The sequence below is a fragment of the Aythya ferina genome, assembly GCF_964211825.1.
Source record: "Aythya ferina genome assembly, chromosome: Z".
Taxonomy (NCBI): Eukaryota; Metazoa; Chordata; class Aves; order Anseriformes; family Anatidae; genus Aythya; species Aythya ferina.
Genome location: NC_140299.1, coordinates 83,925,171 through 83,946,711, shown reverse-complemented (window position 1 = coordinate 83,946,711; position 21,541 = coordinate 83,925,171). Strand labels below are relative to the sequence as shown.

At 43.5% G+C, this 21,541-nt stretch overlaps 2 protein-coding genes across 2 annotated transcripts in view; one reads left to right on the top strand and one right to left on the bottom strand.

Moving 5' to 3' along the window:
- Window positions 1–16,241, bottom strand: part of FAM81B (family with sequence similarity 81 member B) — a 28,550-nt gene extending 12,309 nt beyond the window's left edge. Inside the window, exons 1-4 of the mRNA XM_084504224.1 lie at window positions 16,204–16,241; window positions 7,261–7,504; window positions 5,150–5,268; window positions 979–1,108 (exon numbers count right to left, since the gene is read on the bottom strand). Coding sequence (XP_084360350.1) covers window positions 979–1,108; window positions 5,150–5,268; window positions 7,261–7,504; window positions 16,204–16,214 — 504 coding nt within the window. The 5' untranslated portion in view covers window positions 16,215–16,241. The remainder of the gene's footprint in view (window positions 1–978; window positions 1,109–5,149; window positions 5,269–7,260; window positions 7,505–16,203) is intronic.
- The window catches only part of MCTP1 (multiple C2 and transmembrane domain containing 1), a gene marked incomplete at both ends in the record, with an annotated part of 313,509 nt that continues 304,322 nt past the window's right edge, over window positions 12,355–21,541 (top strand). The window contains one exon of the mRNA XM_084504204.1: window positions 12,355–12,373. Within this exon, the coding sequence (XP_084360330.1) occupies window positions 12,371–12,373 (3 nt within the window). The remainder of the gene's footprint in view (window positions 12,374–21,541) is intronic.

Genomic DNA, 21,541 nt, shown 5'->3' with positions numbered 1-21,541 from the left:
GCACATGCTCCGTTCCCCATTCCCAGGAAGGAAGAACATTTTTACGTGTATTCAAGGAGACAGATGTCCAAATACTGTCTTATAATAGAATTCCAGGTAAAATACTTTCATTTAAACTGTCACAGGTAAATTTAACTTGTAGAATAGGATGCATGGATAGGCAAGGTACAAAATGACTGGAACTTGTCCTGTGCAGCAGAAGATGAAGTCAAAACATGATAATGACTTTATACTGGATACCAAGTGCATGAGACTCTGAATGTCCTATACCTGCTCCCAGGCTCAGTCCCAGTGGGCACAGACAACATTTAGTTTGGGGCAGGAGCAGAGGAGTGTGTCATGCTGCATGCTCAGAAAGCCAAACTTCCCCGTAAAGTTGGACTCATGCAAAATTTTATTGCTAAGGCTCCTGATTCTGTCAGAGGATCTAAAACCGCTACTGGGTGCAGAGAACCTGTCACAAGAAGAGACTGGCTCAGAGGAACTGTATGCAGTAACAGCTGTTATTTGTTGTTGGCTTATGCTTTTTATGGAGAAAAAAAAATAAAATTAAATTAAAAAAAAAAAATCAACATTATATTTTCAAAACCTTTTGTGATACTGCCAACATTCACATAGAATTGGAGATGCTATTAGATACCTTCCTGCCACCACCTTAAAACTGAAGGAAAACCAGCTGAACTTTCCAGGTGCACTTAAAAGAGCGTCATGATTTTTTTCACGGGTCTTGTAAATTATGTTGAGAAACTGTAAAGGGACATTAATGATCTGAGTATCCCAAGTCCTATAATATTTGTATTATCTGTTATTAGTCTACACCTATTAAAAAGGCTACTTAATTTGTATTTAAAAAAATAATAATCCTGTCATATAAGCACTGTATCCATTGTTAATGTTGGTCAGCAGAGGAGGAGAGGAAGCTCTCCATATACCCATAGTCACCACCTCAGGTATTTCACCGTGGGCTTCTGCACTCACCATCTTCTCAAAGCCACTCACAGAATACTTGAGGGTAGAGTGAAGGCTGTAAATCTCCTTATCAATCTTCTGGACCTCATGCCTGATAATGCTGATGTCTCCTGATAGCTTTGCAATACTTGCCTCGCATCTGCAATTAGAGACAAGAGATCTGCATGGAGACATGTGAGAACAGACAGGGAAGATCAATTTTGGAGCCACTACAGGCAAAAACCTTTCTGTTTTATAGGAAGCATTTGTCACTTTGTATTTAAACTCCTTCAGGTGCATTCACAAAAATATCTTGTCATGTGTGAAGTAGACAAATAAAGGATTTGAGAGTAACAGCATTGATTAACAGCAAAATGCCTAAAATTCTTCCCTTTTCAGCTTCTGTCTTCATTGCACCTGTACATATTGCATATGCACAATGTATATACATGTATATTTACATATATGCTTTTTGTTTGTTTGTTTTCCATAGGAGGAAGATTATTTTGTTAGCTTATTTGTAAATATTCACATAACATTGTAAAAATATTCAAATTGAGCAAGAAGATGCAGTCTTGTGCTTCTGCACCACTCCTCTGGGAGGAGAGGAGTGACAGAGTTCCCCCCTGCACATGTGTCCCCCCAGGAGCAAGCTCCAGTGTGAGCAGCATTAGAAACAAAATTATGGCAACAAATATTCTGTGTGGCAACAAATATTCTTATGGCAACAAATCAATTCTGTGTGTGCATTACACGAAGCACTGCACCTCTTAATATTAAAAAAAAAAAAAAAAAAAAAAAAAGAAAAAGAAATTGAATAACAAAAACAGCTAAGTTTTAAAATGCCAGAGGAATTATCCTTTAAAAATGAAAATTCACAGAATAAAGCCAGTGCTGTTGACAGGTAAAGGATGTCAAGAGAAATTGTGGCAGTTCAAATAGACCAGCTTTCTGTCATCTCCTGATGATGCTGAGATATTGTGACACTCCTACAGTGCCTTCACATCAAGCAAATTGAAGAAGCTTCTGCAGATAACAGAGGCTTTGTACATGCACAGATGGAATGAGGCTGCCCTGGAGATGCAGTGTGGGATTAATGCGCCAGGGTCAGAGCAGCGGGGACCCCGTTGGAGGTGTAGCCACCAAACCCCATCTCCCCATGCACTGTGTCTGTGCATCTCCCCATGCACTGTGCATGGCATAGCTCTGTGCCTTGCTGTGGTTTGGTGGATTGAGTCCTGCAGTGAATGGGGTTCCCTGGGCCTTGCTTAAATCTTGCTCCAATCCGTGGTTCATGTGGGAGATGTACGACCGCTTGCAGTGAGGTCCCTGTTTTCCAGGCACAGAAATGGAAGCTGGGGAGTATGCGAGGAGGCACTGGATGGACTGGGAAAGGTGTAGAAAAGTGCTTCTATGAGATTTGCATATAAATTAAAAAGAATAAAGTCTTAAATGCCTCTAATGGTTGTACCAAAGGATTTAATTATAGGCAGTAATATAGCTGCCTGCTATAGATTCAAGGAGCTTTACTCTTCACAGCCATGGAAGGAACAGTATATGTTGGAGTATTCTATTTGGCAAAGTATTGCGTATTCTGAAGGGTCAACTAACTTCATGGGAATGCACCAATCTAGCACTAAGCTGGACTTTTCCTTTGAGCAACAGAAAAGTCCACACGAAAAAGAAAGTATAATGTAAATATCTGTGTAAAGTGCAATGCTTATTCAGTCATTTGTTGGTGAGGCTGAAAAGAGCCTGTGTTTATAAGCAGTCAGTATTTATAAGAAGCGGTGCTTTCTTTTTTCAGTTGATTGACTTATTTTTGTTGCTCTAATACATGATCCCATTCCCAAAGGAATTATTGTTTTAATATATTTTACGAATTTAAACACAAATAAAAAATATAGCTGGTGTGAGATGTTAGCTGATGATGTTGAAGGCTGTTTTTTTTCAGTCACTGCTATTTGACACATCAATATTTACATAGTGTAGAAACATAGTCAGAATGTCTCAGATTCAATGGACAACTGCCCTATATTTGGCAAGAGGTCTTCATCTGTCTTTCAGGGAAAGACAGAGAGGGAGAAAAGAGTGACACAAATTGAATTACAAGAGCTAATCCACATTAATCCTTTACATGTGGCAGAAAACGGGGAAGAATCATCTTCCATGAGAAAGAACATTGGTCCACTAAGCTTTATTTCATCCTAGATACTCTTGGATTAAGGTGGGGCTGCAAATCAATAGGAAAACTGTCACTGCAAGTTTGCTGTGGGAAGATTTCTACTAATTCAAAAAAATGTGAAATACATGTATGCAGCCACTCTGGGCTGTACTTGCTATACACAGCAATTGCTTATCCTGAGACTGAAGAAACATGAAGAACCCACATATACCATATAAACATAAATGGGACCTTAAGACTTAGCTTCCATCCGAAAAAGATGATGATGCTGTCGACTTCATGGTAATCCTAACACGTGGTTCCATCTGTGTGTTTTAGGATCCTGCCCTGCACCAAGCACCAGTAAAGCTTTGTCCAAAACCGGTGCCCACATAGCAGCAGCTCCTGTCCTGTGGTGAGGGCTGCATGTGGAAAGGGAAGGCCAAGGAAGGCAGCTCATGGAGGGCAATGCTGTGGGTCCCCAGAGGAGCCCCACCTCCTTGTTATTCTGCTTGGATTTTTATTTTGTGCAAGTGGAAGTGGGCCTTTTTTTTTTTGTCTCTCCAAATTTTTTTTTTTCCTGCTCTCCCTTCACGTGTTTGCTTTTTCTGCTGCAGGCCAGTGATCCAGTACAGAAAACAGGAGTGAGCCTCAGTGTACCCGGCATGAGCAATAGGGAAATGCTGGGAAAGAGTAGTGAGACACATCACATGCTGAATATTACAACTGTGCCGAAAGCATATTGTCTGTAAAGCCTGCCCATCTGAATCTGAGAACACCAAGAGAAAGAAAATCTTGCAGGATCTCCTCCTACTTCCTTCCAATGCTAATCAGCCACAAGGTTATAAAAAAAAAACTTTTTTTTTTTTTTTTTTTTTTTTTTCCTGCCAACTGTGGATGTATTGGCTTCAGCTTCTAGTTCTGGATTCTTGAGCCTTTCTTCATCAGTTTTGGAGTACTTCAGCACCCTATGATTTTTCTCTCGTTCTCCCAGTAGCTATACATGGAAATGAAGACATCTCTGGATTTTCATTTTTAGAAACTATACATAGATGTGTACTTCTCTTGGCCAGAAATTTTCCTTATCCCACCACTACACTCCTGGTTCTTCTTTACACTGCATCAAGTTTTCACTTCAGAAAGGGAACTCTGGACCCAGCACAGTATTCTAGTACCAATCTCTGTGCATGCACAGAGCTATCAAAATCTCCCTATTGATCTCTGGTCCAAGACCATATTCCTAGCATTTCTGATACTGCGTCATTGTGAGAACTCACAGTCAGTTATTTACCTACCACACTCCCCAAACTTTTCAAGGAGCATTCAGGAGTGGAGCACTCCCTCAATGGGTTTATAAAATGCATTTTTTATAAACCAGCCCCCATGGCCCCTGATCCAGGACATTCTCTGATAACTGATGATTTGGTGTTATCTACAAATATCATCAGTAGTGATTTTATATGAAAAGCATATCAGTGGCCTCTGGAGAAACAAACAAAAAAAAACATTAGAAACATGCTGGTTCTTCAAGGGACTTTCTTTCTTAAAGGCAACTTTTTCCAATATATTGGTTTAGAGAGCTCCTAATCCATGTATTCCCTTGATATGACACAGCAGAGTTTTGTTTTCTCATTGTTTTAATCACATTATTTAAATGACCCGTGGAAGTCCACCTTCAAAGGAAGAAATCAAGCTTGCTCAGAAAGCCCCACCTTCCAAGAGAGGAAGTGAAGAACCCTACACCACCTCCTAGTGAAACAACAGGAAGGCTTCAACTACAACAGCTGAAGGCTAGCCAGACTGGGGAAGGATAAATTCTCTACAGTCTTAAGTGTGTGAGGAAGAATGAGACAGGACAACATAGTTATTTTTCCCCCCTGGCTTGATAATTTTACTAACATGGAGAATGCACAGCACAGATCTGGCACTAAAATTGAGATATAAAATGAGTGCAAAGTACATTCATGCTTGCTCTGAACTCGCTTTGCAGAAGCTGACTAACAGAGATGAAAAAGGGGGCTGTTGTTTATTCCTTACCTTGCCACTCTTCCACGCAGGTCTCCAAGACTCTGGATGTATTTATGGTCCAGGCTTTGAACAGCAAAATTAGTTTGTGCTGTGGCACCATCCCTTGTTCTTATTTGCCTCTCCAAAACCTGTAAATTCAAGATCTTTAATGCACTATGGGCTTTCTACTTTATTTATTTATTTATTTATTTATTTATTTATTTATTTATTAAATAGGGGTCAGACATGAAACAGAGTGTCAAACAGATCCCTCCCACCCATGCCATAGATGCGCAAATGCTTGTCTCTTCCCTGACGCTCCTCACTCGGCTTGCTTGAGGAAGCATCCCCAAACACACTGTCTGGCACAGAACAGTGCCCACAGGACATGGGCCTGCTGTTAAAAACACTGAAAACACACCCGTCTAGCCCCAAATGTGCACGCAGGTCAGCTGCTGCTCAGTGTCTCATCCAGGCCCATCTTGAGGCCTTGTATCAGATTTACTGCACAGCGATAATGTCTGATCTGAAGGCAGAAGGAGCGACTGCCCTGGAGGATCTGTGTGTGCCACCAGAACTAATTTTAGACAGTCTTTGGGGAGCTACCATCACCTTTTGCAGACAGAAAGCTGAGGGAGCGAGCAATGCCCCAAATGCCCTGGTTTTACTGCTCAGGTTGAGAGGAGAGGCCTGGAGCTGACGTTTCAGCGTAGTGCAGCACGCCTGCTGCTCACTGCAGAGCTGCCACCCCACATCCCACCAGCACCTCCAGTCAGAGGATCATGAACACCAAATTCATTAAGGTTGTGACCATTTTCCACTAATTACTTTGATGCAGCAGCAGCCTTTTCCAGCTGTGGCAGAGGGATGTGTTTCCCCATCTTCAGCTTCACTCCTGTGGCAGCAGCATGCCAGTGTCTTCCCCAGAGCAGAATATCCTTTTTCTGAAGGATATTCTTCCTGCTTTCAGGAAGACTTGGAGTATGCCAGTCACATTCCTGTGGATCCCCTTGTTTCTTTACAATGCTTGAGAGATGGTCATTGCTCAACCGCTCTAATTTGCTATATGCCTGGAGCAGTTCTCCCAAATTGTACTGATCCTCTGGTGGCTTTGACTGACAGGTCTCACCGTGCTGCTTTCTGTGCTTTACACTCAACAAATCCTCACAGCCTCACAACAAATCCTCACATACAAAGCAAACACACACCTGAGATTAGGACCTAAATAAGAGTGATTTACAACCATGGAAAACGATTAGACTAAGAAAGCTGATAACATCTTGGGTGTTTTTCTCATAAAACAGCCCTGATCTCAGGTGAGCCAAGATTTCATATTTGATAAGACAAATGCACTACGTGTCAAATACTTCTGCAAGTATGTGAAAAACAAAATTTTGAATTTACTGGCATTTGGAGGACATTTAACTCTTCAAAGGATTAAAAAAATCTCTTGAGAATTCTATTTCATGATGTTTTTGTACTGTTCACCTTTGTCCAAGAAGAAAAGCCAAAAAGTGTTGTTAAATTACACATATAAATTTGTCAAATAACCACAAATAATCAAACATATTTAGTCAGAATAAATAAATAAATAAATAAATCGTCACATGTATTTCTAGTACAGAATTGTCAGTCAGTTCAAAGTGTGACCTGATCCTTCATCCCAGTTTTAACTGAGCTTTGTGAAAAGTTTCAACGTCTGATTTTGTTTGCATACATAATTTATGTAAAGTAGAACATCTGCATCTATAAATCTAAGTAAAATGAAATCTGAGCCTTCACATTCTATGTTAGATGAAAATGTAGTTTACTCATTTCTCTTGAATTCAGTCTCCCACACTCCAACAAAACAGAAAGCAAATGGAATCTGAATCTTTCAGTTAGAGGAAAGCAACCCCAAAACTCATTAATCTGCTCATTATTTTGCTTTACTTTCCAATTATGTTTCTTATTTTCCCTACTCCCCTCCCTTCTGTTTTTGCCAGGAACTCTAAGTGCTACTACGTGAGAAAAATCAGAATTTCCCTAAAACACAATGCTCATGCTAAGGACTTATCTGCCAATGAAGCCAGCATTAGAGATGCGCAGAAACTAGCATTTTCCCTAGCATTAGCATGGGAATAGTCCTCAGCATGTGTTACCTCTATGTCCTGGCAGAGCTTCTGAACCATTCCTGCAATGGTCTGGACATGGTTTTCCAGCAGCTGCCGGGCAGCGGTCTCCCTGTGCTGATAACCTGTGCTCTCCTGGAAGTAGGAAACAATGTCGTCCTTGACTCGGAAGGCCTGGTGGAGGAGGAAGGCTGTGGTCCTCTCCTGGCTGGAGAGCTGCTCCTCCAGCCGCCGCAACTTGTCTCTGGGGCCGGGAGCAGGGGACGCGTTTCTCCTGCGAACACCAGAAAGCCTGGGTTTGGCAGCTTTTAGGTAAAAAAACATACAGCCCAAAGACCCGGATTCATTTTTTCAGTGAGGATAGTGGCATGGACATTATAAAGCTAGATTAGAAGAGAAAGTTCCCGGTGAGGTGTTAGTGGCTGGGATATGATGTGCAAGGTAGGCGAAGGAAGGGTGACTGAGAATTCCCATGAGCCTGAGGATTCACAGAGCTTCCATAACATATCATCATTGAGATCCTCATTTTAACCTCTTCCTTCTCTGTTTTAAACTAAAGCAAAAACAAGCACAATCAGAGGCTGCCCTTGGTAGCAGCCTGGCAAACTTTGCTGGTGCAGAGCAGTCCCCAAAATGTGTGCTGGCCGGGAGCAGGCAGGCAGAGCTCGCACCAAGTCCTTGGTTTGGTATTTCCCTGCATTGCTTACACCTACCAGCTGGAAAGAAGTCTGCACACCTAATGGTTTTCTTACAGCTACCTGCTCCCCATCCGCCCACCAAAACCCAGGGGAATGAGTCCTGGGCTCGAATATACCCAGTGAAACTGCATATAAATATAGAAGAGAGGGGGAGAGGAAGGATGTTGCGTGGATCTGAAACTGACAGGTACAGAATGAAGCTTCATGCAGATAGGAACAGTCTGGAGCTTGAGGGAAACCGGAACCACTGGCTACTGCTGTGTAAAAAGCCAGAGAAATTTAATTACTGTAGAACCTCAGGTTTGCATGTTATACAGAAATTGAAGGTTGTTTTATGTCCTAAATTTAAGCCGATGGTATATTTTTTATGCATTCAATGTTATGTGAAATACTCCTACGTCATAAAATTTAGCTAAAACCCTTAGCTTAATGATGAGGAAAAAATACCCAGTTAGCCAGTTGGGAAAGAAATCACAGCATCAGAGAATGGTTTGGGTTGGAAAGGACCTCACAGATCTTCTAACACACACAGACACACACACACAGACACACACACACACACACACACACAGACACACAGACACACAGACACACAGACACACACACACACAGACACAGACACAGACACACACACACACACACACACACACCCACACACACACACACCCACCCACCCACCCACCCACCCACACCCTGGCACTGGAATGATCCTACAGGTTTTCTCTTGATCACTGCTGTTAGACTGACATAAATAAAAATTCCAATGTAAAAATAATCTTTAAAAGGGAAGGGGAAAAGAGTTCAGCTGCCCTATTGAGTCAATAAACACAATGCAAATATGACAGTTTAATGACTGAAGTGTGCCCAAGGATACTCTGCAAAATATTTTACAGCTATATGGGCTGCAATGATACTCTACAGCTGGCTTGTGTCTATGTGTACCAGGAGCTGCTTTACATTTGTCTGCATAATTAAGACTTTAAAATACACATAGCCTTTGGCAACCATAAAGCACAAAACAGATTTGAACACATAATTTATATCTTCTCTTGATAAAAACTCTAAAAACCAAAATGTCCGGTTGAAGCTGTGTGTGTTCTCTTCTACTATGACAGCAGAAGTCACTGGGTGAAGATGAAGTGCCCATAAGCTGTTTATCCCTCAGTTTTTCAAAAGCATCATGTTTGTTACAATGCATCAAAGGGAGAGAAGGGACAGAAGGGAATGGGAAAGGGAAAGGGAAAGGGAAAGGGAAAGGGAAAGGGAAAGGGAAAGGGAAAGGGAAAGGGAAAGGGAAAGGGAAAGGGAAAGGGAAAGGGAAAGGGAAAGGGAAAGGGAAAGGGAAAGGGAAAGGGAAAGGGAAAGGGAAAGGGAAAGGGAAAGGGAAAGGGAAAGGGAAAGGGCTGCCCTGTCTTACCCCAAGCAGGCTGGCCCCAGCTTCAAGTACTTCTGTCATCTGGGTGCACTGGGGCAGCTACATCATGTCACCATCCATAAATACCTTCTTTGTTGTTACAAACTTAGGCCATCACATGTCATCACATCATTCAAATACTTGTACACATAACAAGGGCAATAAAACACCCTTAGTGCTCTGTCAATGTGGCCAGATTGACCAGAGATTTAGATCCATTATTTATAGAAGTTAACTTCTGCTAAGAATCTTGTTGGCCTTGTAACTTAAAATTAAAATTTTAGCTCTGCTTTTGTTTTGCTTTAGTAGAGCTAGCATGGATTTAGAAGGCCCAAGGCACTTTGATTTATTAATAATCTCCCTCAGGAGAGCTGCGTGCTGTAAACAAGCCCTGTGAGCTACTGCTCCAAACATGTCAATTATTATTATCAATCCTAATTAACGCTGAGTGGAGAAGCCAAGGTTCTCAGATCCCAAGGACTGCATACCTTGGAAGCTGCTCCCACAGGTGTCAGGACACCTTCTGCAGGCAGAACACATCCCCTGGGGCTCAGGAACAAGGTAAGTATTGCCTTTTAGGTGAAGTGCAAGAGCATAAGGCTAATGGCCATAAGCACCCAGGTATTGCCAGCAGTGGGAGTTAATTTGCAGCTCTACACGTCTCCTGATTCTCTTGCTGGAAATTCTGATCTCTAAGCCACCTCAAATCTCTCTGAAATGTCCAAGGAATTCAAAAATTATGAAAAGAAGGAAGACTGGCTGGGAGGTGGAGCAACTTCTCCTACTTCATTTTTCTCAGAAAGCAAAGGCAGCGCAGAGGCACTTTCAGGGAAGCATTGCACATCAGGAAGGAAATTATTCAAGTAAGGCAAATGCTTCTCGATGCTATATTTTCTGGAATTTCTTTGTTTCTTCTTGTTACAGCTGAGAGTGGTTTTATTAAGAAAAATAAATAAATAAAGGAGAGTATTGTGCTGCTAGCATAAATTCATTGTTTTGTTAGTGAGACTATGAACATTAGCTAACAGACTTGTCTGATGGCACAGCTGCAGATTTAACTTTGGTAAGCCAAATTTAAGCCAGTGGCCTTCAGAGTGAAAGAGGAAGCAAGAAAATACCATGAAAATTCAGAGGAGAAACATTATAAATGTTACATCGTGGGCAATTAATTAATTTGCCATTGCTTAAAGTAATCTCCTCAGTCAGGAAAAAAAAGAAAAAAAAGAAAAAAGATCAATCTGCCACGATGGCACTTCATGGCCGCGACTCATTAATGTATGCCTTCAAGTTGCAGGAACCTGCAACGTTCTTGGTAGGAGCCAATCCATCCTCATTTCTCTCACATTCATCAGAGACCTGCAAAGGCTGTGGCTCAGAGGGAATTGGCTCTTTCTGTCTGACAGGAGATTCAGAGAAAATATGTCTGGATCTGAACAAAAAATCCACAGTGAGTGTGCATCCTTCCCGGCAAGCCAAAATGCAGCATGATGCTCGCTGAAGGAAGGGGAGCCTCAGGACAGGAATGAGGAAGCAAAGGCATCCTGCACAGCTGGAAAACGGCTCCTTTCCAACTGGGGTTGTTGCATGCAAGTGGGTATTTCATAAATCATCTCTTCTGTTTGTCTTTTCGAAGCCCGTATCCAAGCAGGAGGAGTTTCAATAATAGCTGATGGGCTCTTTGCCATTGGCCATGCATCCTGAAAATTTTCACCTGCTGGGGATAAGAGCAGCGTATACTTCTGGTTTAGGTCACTCTGTCCTTTGTGTGGTGTCACAGGGACCCCTTCCCCTCCGCCAACCCAGCAGTGCATTTTTCCATCTCCTCTGACAATCAGGGATGGTACCTGTTGTGCAAAACCTCTGCTAGAAAACACCAAGGCCAGATTTAAGAACTGTTTGAAACATACAATAAATCTGGCCAGACATAACTCTTTTTTTTTTTTTTTTTTTTTTTTTTAAGACTTTTTTTAAACACAGCTCTCAAAAGAGCCTTCCAAAGCCTGCAGAAATTTACTGTATAACATCACAGATTATATTAAGCTGTTGTTGCAGTACTCTGATCTGAATCTTTACAAGCTCCCTGCTAGCTCGGTTAATATAAACATTTTCCATTCTTCTGCATGGGAAAAAAATGTCTATGCCAAAAAGCTCAATGCTGGTCCTGTGTTTCTGAGTGTCTGTCTTCTCCTACCAGCAGGGATTAGCCACAGCATCTTCTGTGCTTGCAGCGGCTCCAGACAGAGTCCAGTGGGAGGGAGCCCAGTGAGCTGTGAGATCCCACTGCCCTGAGATGGATGACCTCATGGAAGAGTCATTAAAGCTAATAGCTTACAGCATCATGCTTTGGCCAATAAGGCAAGGAGGAAGAAAAAAAAAAAAAAAAGTGTCAAAATCTTAAGAATTCCTACCAGCTTTATGTCCCAAATTTTGAGATATGGGCTTGTGTTATTTCTTATGCAGATGCCACCTGGTGCCAAACAAAGAGACAGTCTAACCACAACAGATCCCTGCCCTCTGGGGACAGCGACAGGACCCGAGGGAACGGCATGGAGCTGGGACAGGGGAGGGTCAGGCTGGGGGTTAGGGAAAGGTTCTGCACCCAGAGGCTACTCCCAGCCACCTCCATCCAGGAGCAGAGCAAGGCCTGGAGGCGGGCAGGATGGGCAGCTCCGAAAGGAGCACTGCTTCACCACGGGGACTGAAACCCGTCTGTAGAATGGGTGTGGAGAGACTGCTGCCATCCCTAACCACAATGTGGAGCTCCAGGGGAGCCTCAGAGGTCCTGAGGAAGCACATTACTAGGCTGCAGAGGCTGATAATACTCCAGCACGAATCACTCAGCTCTTAATAGCAGTTGTCTTCCTTGCCATCAGCTGCCTGACACAAACGCTCTTCTGCACTGAGCAGCGCTCCTTCCCACACTCCTTCCCTGCACAAGGCAGCGCGGCCTCGTATTTCATAATTATGGTGTGATAACCAAGGTTACCCTGCAAGGGACTCTAACCTGGGAGTCAATGAATGCTGCGAGATGGTGAGTTGAATTTATTTGTGTTGTTCTCTGAGTAAGCTGCTGAACAAAATGATCGGTGATGTGACTCATCTCGTGGTATCTCTATAAGTATGGATGTAATTAGTGATGTATGTCCCAGAATGCTGAATTTAAGGTCCCTTTTCTAAAATTATTATCCCTTGTAGATACAGACAAGCTGAGGACAAGTTTGTCAAGTAGTTTATTTTTAATTATTATATATTTATATACCCCATGAATTATTAGCTGATTTGTGTTTTATGCATTACAGGGCACTTACCTCATTGCTACTGTTGATCAAATAAATCATTGTTAAACCTTCTGCATGAAGAGAAATGAGACTATAAAACAGGCATGTAATTGCATAGCTGTTGAATAGGCAGCCTCTTAAATAACCAACGTGCAACCGAGATGCCTGCAATTCCTCACAAAATAAAAAGTACAGCGAAATAATGTGGAATGTATTATTATGAAGGCAGCTCAATGAGGCTATAATTTGGGTAACGCACATGGCTGTACTGATGGCTTTCTAGCTCTCAAGGCTGTAGCACTAGCAGATGGGTTGCAGCAGCGGCAGAGCGAAGGTGTGAGACCAGCCTGGGAGCCCATCCACCCCTCACAAAAGGCTCCCAAAGGCTTCTGGCCATCCCAAAATACGACTGGTGGCTCTGGGGTCAGTCACCAGCTCCTCAACATTGCTTCTCAAGAGGCACTGTCTGGGAAACAGGGAGAAGAGGCTGCGGGCAAAGGGTGGGCAACCAGAGTTGCAGGTGAGTGTGAAGGATTTGATGAAATTAACCCCAGGCATGTTCCTTGCTAAAGCCAATAACAAATGTTTTGCAGAACAACACCAGCAATGATTTGTCAGCATTGCCTAATTGCTTCTGTCATGAATGAAATAATCCTGATGCTCTTATTAGCAGTTCCTTGATAACATCTGTCGGACAGGAGCTTTTTAAGCCATGACAAATATTGAAGGAGTTCAGCAAATGGCTCCTTCAGACCACTGCTTTGCCCAGATCTGTCTCCTGAATATTTATGTAAACCAGGCTGAAACAATAGCAGCCTTTTCCTATATCTGAGACAGTGGTCAGGCTGTCTCGCCTCACAGAGCTCCGTGTGGACTTGTTGAGCATGCTGCCCAGCACTGTTCAGTGCACACCATGTAGCAGCAGGGAAAGCTAGTGGGTACTTTCTGGGAAAACCATCCACATTGTGACCAAGACTGTGGAGCTGAAAGCTGTGCTCTGGCCGTGCAGGCAGTAGTGTGGTGGTGCGGTGCTTCCCATGGCCCAGCAAAGCCAGGGGGAGGACAGAGGATGCTGGGGGCAGCTGCCTGTAAGACTGTGCAGTGCTCCACTTTCTGCAGGCAGCACAGGTGCTGCAGCTGTGCTGGACGTGAGAATCCAGATGGGAGGATTCAGCTCTGCCTCCTCGGCTGCCCTCTGGGTTCATTCCTTAGCTAGATTACTTCAGCCTCCCTGGGTTGTAAAACCCCGAGGGCTCTCATCTGGCTGGACTTTCCATACGACATGTGTCATCAAGTAGTCTTCCAGGAGCCACACGTAGGACACAACCTTCAGGAGCCGGTCCTGACCTACGTTTTGGCATGGGATCAAATCTCAAAAGCTGGAGCCAGAAAACTTGCCTCTCCACCACATGCAAAATCGAACCATTAGTGGTACAATTCCCCTCATGCTCTTATCACCACAGCAGGCTGGGGACACTTAGGTACATAACTCTCTAGAAGTGGAGATATCAAATGGATATGGGGCATTTCAAAACCTCAAGTCCTTTGACAAAAATTGGTCTGCAATAAGGTGCAGTACATGGATTCAGCTAGCACAAAACTCTGTAACTGCAAGTACTTTCCCCATTTTACTCAGCCTCAGTCTTGTTTGCAAAGGCATGGGTAGAAATATAACTAATATTTGCAAGCACTTTGGCTGGCTCTGCCAGTTGGAAGCTGCATGTCTCTGCCTGGTCTCAAGGACAGCATAGTTTGCAAATACTTTGAATCATCCTCCCTAAGAAATGTGACTGCAGGTCTTATTTTGTGTATCACAACTGCACTCACAAATCCCCTTCCCATCACTCAACTGTGGCAGTTTTAGCACTGAGTGCAGAAAGGCCTGCATTTAGCCCTCTGCAGGGCATCCCTCTTCCCTCGTGGAGCATCCTCCTGGGTGCTCTGAAGGCAGAGACTCCCTTACTCTGGCTGCAGGCACGCTCAGAAGGTACAGACATGCTCAGAGGAACCACCAAACCTTTGAAAACCCTCTCAAAATGAAGACGCAAATAAGGATAGCCAAAAAGGATAGCCAAAGCAGAGGCTCAGAGTATGTTTAGTGTCTGGGTTTGGGCAGTTGTGCATAGAGCACCAGGAGATGTTCGTGCCATGGGCTGGCATACCAGCTGCTCTGCACCTCTGCCCACCTGCTGGAGCACCAAGACCATCCTTCAGCACTCAAGTGTCAGGTTCAACAGTTTTGGGTGGGCTTTCAGCAGGCCCACGACCCATTCTGGATGTTTCTCAGAGCAGGACACTGTTTGTGTTGACTTTTTTCCTAAGCCTTAATGAGCACTGCCCAACCCACCGTTGTGTGGAACCGGGGCTGATTTCCCAGGGAAATTTCAAATCCAGCAGTAAAAATCTTTGCTTTGTCTGGCGGAGGATGCCAGCAGGGATGATCACCCAGCAAGGAACAAGTGCAGCTTTCCAGGCAGTACCGTTGTGAAAATAAACAGTGAGGCCCCTGCATCCCAGGGCTGCCAATCCAGCAGAAACATTTACTTTTGAAGAGCAGCAGTGGAAAGTTTTATTAGGCAGTGTAAACACGGCAAAACATGCTGGCTGACATCCAGTAGGTCATGTCAAAGAGGAGAATGTCCAGACTGGCAATATACTGATAAATAATCATAGCCAAAAATCACATATACCAGGAAGAAATCTGGTTCTCAGAGACACGGACACAACCTTCTCAAAATCACCATGCTTGCATCAGTGTTATCAAAACCAACATTTTTGTCCAAAAATTTCTAACAGCGTTGTCAATACTGTATCAACTTACATAAAAAAAGGTATAAAAAGAGTTAGATCAAATAATAAACATTTTCTCAATGTTATTAATGAGAAATCCAAGTAAATAACTGTAATACACTCTGTCTATCTGTAGGGCACTATCTGTGCTGTGTCATGAATTATAAATGCACAAATTAAGGCAGACAGTGTGCACTGTTACTGCTTCATATGAAAAGAAGTAGTAAAAGGCTTCAGGCTTCTGTAATTCTGAAGTCTGAGTCAGTACTGCATGTGTAGTACCTGCTTAGGCAGCAGCACTTTAGTGTGCAAGTTCTCACTTCCAAAAAGGGTTTTAAATGTACAGACACCCGCAGAGCAGCAGAGCAGGTCTTCCTGCACACATACACAGTAGCACGGAGTTCTCCCCTCTGGCAGCAGCAACCCAGAGTCTCAGGAAAACCATGGACTGAGCACTACCAAGGGATCACCCTGTAGGATGAAACTGGTATTTTTTTTCTCCCCTTTTCTTCTGAAGCTTCACAGTTAGTCATACAAATCCTAACCCCACACGGGCAGAGCTCCAGCAGCAATTGCCAAGGAAACCAGGGTGCTACAAACACCCAAACACCCAAATGCCTCCGAACGGCCTCCCCCGACAGCCAGCAGCCAGTTTGCAACTTCACGGGGCAGCTCAGGAGAGCAGAAAGCAAACCACAGACAGGCCTGCTGACACATCCCCAAGGCACTTGTCCCCTGGCAGTGGGCAGAGTGCTCTACACTGAAATCAGACCCGTTCGGTGCATGAACTTGCCTGTGTAGCATGTTGCCACCGGGCAGGGGGGTCAGCAGCTCCCTGTGGGCTGGCAGTGGCTGCGCTGTGTTTGCCCTTGTCTCCAGGAAACCCCAGTTCCTGTTCCGAGGAGGCAGTGAGATGGGGGTTGGCAGCTGGATGTCTCCTGTATGCCCTGCTCAAGTGATGGCCTCTTGTTCCTGGCCAGGATGCGTGGTGGGGCCGAGGGGCTGCAGCTCCCCAGCCTGGTGAACCTTCCTGTGCTGTCCTCCCACCCTGCCCCTCCACAGGGGGCTTGGCCCCGTTTCTGGCGGTCCCTGTGGCTCTGTCTGAGGTCTCTGATAAGTGCTGTATTTGGCCTCTGCCCAGGAAAACTCCGCTGCAGAGGGGTGTCCTTCGAGGGAAACACGTGAGTCATTTCTCCAGGTGAAGCATGCAGCCGCGGGTGAATAATTTCTGAGTGACGCAGGGAGCACACTGGCACAACTGCAGATGGCTTCCCTAAGAAACATCACAGAGGGCTGTGTAAGATGCCACAGGCACCTCTGCCAGCCATATTTCTGTTCTGCTGGTCATCGTGGTGCCAAGAGCGTGCCCACCATCACCCACATTTCCAGGGGGGGCGGGGAAATGCAGGCCACAGCCAGCGTGAGTGAGGTAGGTGTCCAAGAACCAAAAAAGGTTGCTGTTTCTGTGTGAAGTGTTGCACGTGGGGATGCTGGTGGGTTGTAAGGGATAGGCTGTGCCTACACGGCTCCTTGTCAGCACCAGGAGTTATTGGTGAAATCAGCTGGTGCTTTGCTTGTGTTACGCAGCATGGATGTGCAGGGCACAACAGAGGACTGAGCATGTCAAGGTGCAAAACACAAAACACAGTCCCCCTCCTTTTTGCTGACACTTCTGCAAATAGAAAATGACTGAGATTTTTTACAAACATATGTCAAAAGCAAGTGTTGAATATGTAAGAAGCTAAAAGGCCCTTAAGGAAATATCTCTGTACATAGGCAGTATTTTAGCCTGAGAACACAGCCTACAAATGAATTTAAGTCCTTCTGTGACACTGCAAAGAATCATGAAATGCTAGCTGGGTGGCTCCAACAGGGCAGCCAAAACAGCTCCACAGCTCCTGGCAGCTCTCTGCAGCTCTGCTCTGACCCACGAAATCAGCTCACCAGGGTGTCTGGAGGCTTCCTCACACTGAATTTGGGAAGAGGAGAGGGTCCTACCTCACTGCATACACTGTGGGAAAGGCGATGTGAAAAGCATCCTCTTCGCTGAAATAAAAGTGTGCTCTGACTCCGCCGGGGCAGTTTCATAGTACCTGTTTCTGCCCAGAGGAAATTAATGGCATAGTGTCATTAATTTTGCCATTAATTTGGATACAAGGGAATAAAATCCAAAATCAACCACAACAGATTAATCACTGTTGCATTAAGGGGTGTAACCAAGTAACCTTTAGGGGTCCAGTCGGATTCAGAGTACTGAACTACCACAGTCACAGATTCACCAATAACATACATGTATAACCACCCTTACTCTAGTCACATTTAATGAGAACTATCATGACTAGGAACAATGCAATCAAGTGCAATTTATTACAGCAACAGGTACACAGGTTCTTTGGATTACCGGGGATAGTTACTGTCTGCAAAAGCAAGCTAGCATGCATGAAATACACAGGTGACATAGGTGTGCAGCCTGGAAATTAACGCGTTAAAAGACACAAAGACTCTAGAGAGATTTCTAAGTTTCTGTGCAGACACATGATATAACCAAGTGTTCAAATCTCACCCAAAGGCATCCCAATGGGGGGGAAGTTAGGCTCAGCTCGTCGACTGTTCCCAGGCATTAGGAGGTCCTCAGGATGGTCCTAACGATGGTATCTTCCCTAACATCCCCTCTCTCTTAGGCCAATTTATATTATTTTCTATCTTTTAGGTGGAGCTTGAGTGGCTCTAGTCAAGCATATCTTAGTTATGATTGGTGAAAAGTTCTCCCGTCTCCGTTTAAAATAATAGGCTTTGAGGAATTCAGAGCGCATGCTCGGTGTGGGGTGGTCGCACCTTGGAGGCGGGTAGCTTTTGGGAAGGATGTGTGTTTTGGTATTATAATGATATTATAATGGGCAAACGTACACTAGGGTACAGCATTTGTCAAAACATGACAGGTCCAGGGTAGCAAAAAGTGCAGCTTATCGGTCTCGGTGTGCACAAGAACAATCGAGTCCCCACCTGGTACAGAGCCTAGCCGTGGTGTCTCCACTCCACCCTACGCTCTGTACTGTTCCTTAGAGCTAGCACACCAGGTTCCCCCAGCACGATAGTATCTAAGGTTGGAAGCCTAGCGGAACGCTCAGGTAATACAGCTACGCCCTACCCTGAAAGCCTCTTCAATGCTGTACATTTTCTTTAAAATGTGAATGTTAGTTTTATTTTCCTAGTTACTTTAGGCAATTGCACCACAATCACTTCAAATCTGTCCTGTCCTGTCTCCATGGTGCTCCTTTCCTCCATACAAAATATCCCCTCCTAGAACACCCAGAGGAAGAACTCCATACACCCTGTATCAGTTGCTGATGGAACGGAACATCCTAGAGGTGAGGATATTGCTTGTTTTACCAACCAAACAGAAGGATAGTTATTATTACAAACCTTGGTTCATTGAATACCAAAGCTTGTGAACAGAAAATATGTCAGAAAACTGAATTAATTGCCAAATAAAGAAATAAATAAAGGAAAAAACAAACAAACAAACAAACAAAACATGTTTTAAACAAGGATTTAAAATGCACATTTCCAGAATCTCTGTGCACCTCTGCAGTTAACAGAAGGTTTAATCCACTTCTCAGGCAGGAAATACGTAAGTATATAATAGGCCCCTTTCACAGTAACAACACCTTGCAGAAGTGTAAGAAATAATGGCCAGCAGGTGTGGTTGACATGAGGAACATGTCAATTGACAGTGAGAAGTGGTTGACATGAGAAAGGCCGTTAAAGCAATCATCTCAAAAACTAAGAGCCAGAGCAGAAGCTCTCAGTTTCAGCCAGTGGCTTACTCTAAATTACTTAACACACTTAATTTCTTTCTTTGACTATCAGAAAAGGAGGAAATTTGTTTTATTTTATTTTATTTTATTTTATTTTATTTTATTTTATTTTATTTTATTTTATTTTATTTTATTTTATTTTATTTTATTTTATTTTATTTTATTTTATTTTATTTATTTTTGTTCCTGGTTCTCTACATGTGTAATAAAGAGCTGTATTACCAACCCAACTACATCTTGGTGACAAAACAAAGAAAGAAAGAAGCAAACAAACAAACAAAAAAACAAACAAACAAAAAAAAAAGCACCATAAAGAGTACTGAACACAGAAAACTATCCAAAATATTATATATATATAATATATATGTATATTATATACATGTATAATATATATATACAGGTATAATGTATATACATATAATATTTTTGTTTTGAAGAGAATAGAGGAGAAGGAGTAACTGAAAATAGTTATAAATAGTACTGCAACAGCTTATTGGCAATATTGTTTTCTGAATTTTTGTCGGGGAATGACCTTGATAAGCATTAGGTGATCCGCAGACATTTGAGCTTTCCAGAATGTGCCCTTACCTTGTGACTCTGAATGGATCCCACAGCTTTGGAGAACATTTGCCACAGCATACAGAGAGAAGTGAAGATCAGGAAATCCTGACTGCCTGAACAAAATAAAAAATTGAAGTGAGTTATTATGATAAGAAATTATTTATAGAACTGGTCTCTCTTTCATGCGAAAGTTTTTATTGCTCAAATCAAGCCATGGAAAATCTTTTCCCAAGCAAAAGAATTAGGAGAAGAAATGAATCACAAAGATGTTAAACTGAAAAGACATTAAGTTACATTGGAAAATGTAGATAAACATCTTCCTTATGTTACTTCTAAATAGTTGTAGTAAGAGCTTAAATATACAATTCACATGAGTTATTGTAATACATTGTTATAGAGACATCATCTTGTAAAAAAAAAAAAAAATGAAGAAAAATCCAAACTTGTGCTGGGTTCCATAAGCAGATTTTTGTAGCCCTTCCCAAGAGGTGAAGTAAAATAACAAATACCACTGAGAACTTACTTTAAATTTACATGCATTGGAAAACATTTAAGTTCTTCAGTGTTTAACTGTCAATATCCTGATATTAGGATAAATACTATTGAAATAAGATAAATCAGTCTATTCTAAAGCAGGTAAGATAAAAGACAAAGTGGTAGAGTCCTTGATATCTTAATTTAGCTACTGAAACACACAGTTTTTGGATACCTGGCTGTCAGGGTGGCACCCAAACCACTGGGCTGGACAGGTAGCTCTCCATGCTCCCCACACATCATTCTGTGGTGCCAACCTTTAAAAGGTGGAATTAGAGATAGCTGCAAGTGCCAGCAGTTATGGAGATGGTCCAGCACAGTGTCTCGCAGCGTAACCCTCCATGGGGGCATTCAGGGCCTTTTGAAAGTCTTGCCCTTGGCCCTTTCCTGTGTCTGAGGCACTTCTGCTCATGCCTTCCTGGCTGGTGGGAAAGAGCAGCAGGGCAATCGCAGCTCACCACTGCTAGTTTCAGCGGTGCTGGGTGACACTAAAGCTGGCAGATCGTTTTGTGGAGGCCTCTCCCCAGGTTTGGGCTTGCTGTCCCTCCATGGAGAGTGTGAGGGATGGGCTCCCCGTGCCTGGCGCTGCCCCGCAACAGCACAGCCATCGCTCCCTCCCAGCACAAGGTGGAGATGAAGGCTGATCTCCGTGGTGTGTGTTACAAGCTGTGGTTTCAGACAGATGGACTCCCACAAATCGTGTACCTTGGGGAGCTCTCGGGGGGCCTGGCAGAGCTGTGTGATCACCATGTGCTTGTGAAGGCAGCCCTGCAAGCCCAGCATGGCAGGCACAGCGCGATATATTTAGTTTGGGGATGAACAGATGGGTTGTTTGCTCTGCGCCCGTACGTGCTGGGTTCCCACAATGGGAAAAGAAGGCATGTCTCGTCTAGACAGGGTTTAAATGGGGGCAGGGAGGATTCTCCTAAAAGAGCTGCTTGACTTTTCCCATTCCATATTTTCACTGGTGGCGTATTTCTCACAGAAAGGTAGGCTGCTCTTAAATCAGGTTTTTGGATGCTTTCTGTTGACTGCAACTTTTCTCAATCATATTGTGTTCTGCATAATTAGATAGTCTACTGCCATGTATGGCATCCTTTCATCTTTTTTTTCTACTCTTTCCAGTATGTTATTCTATGCTGTTTTGCTCAGTATGTGAACTATGTGCAATTCCTTCACTGTAGATGGTTCAATACTCTGTAAGGTCCGTAGGAAGCC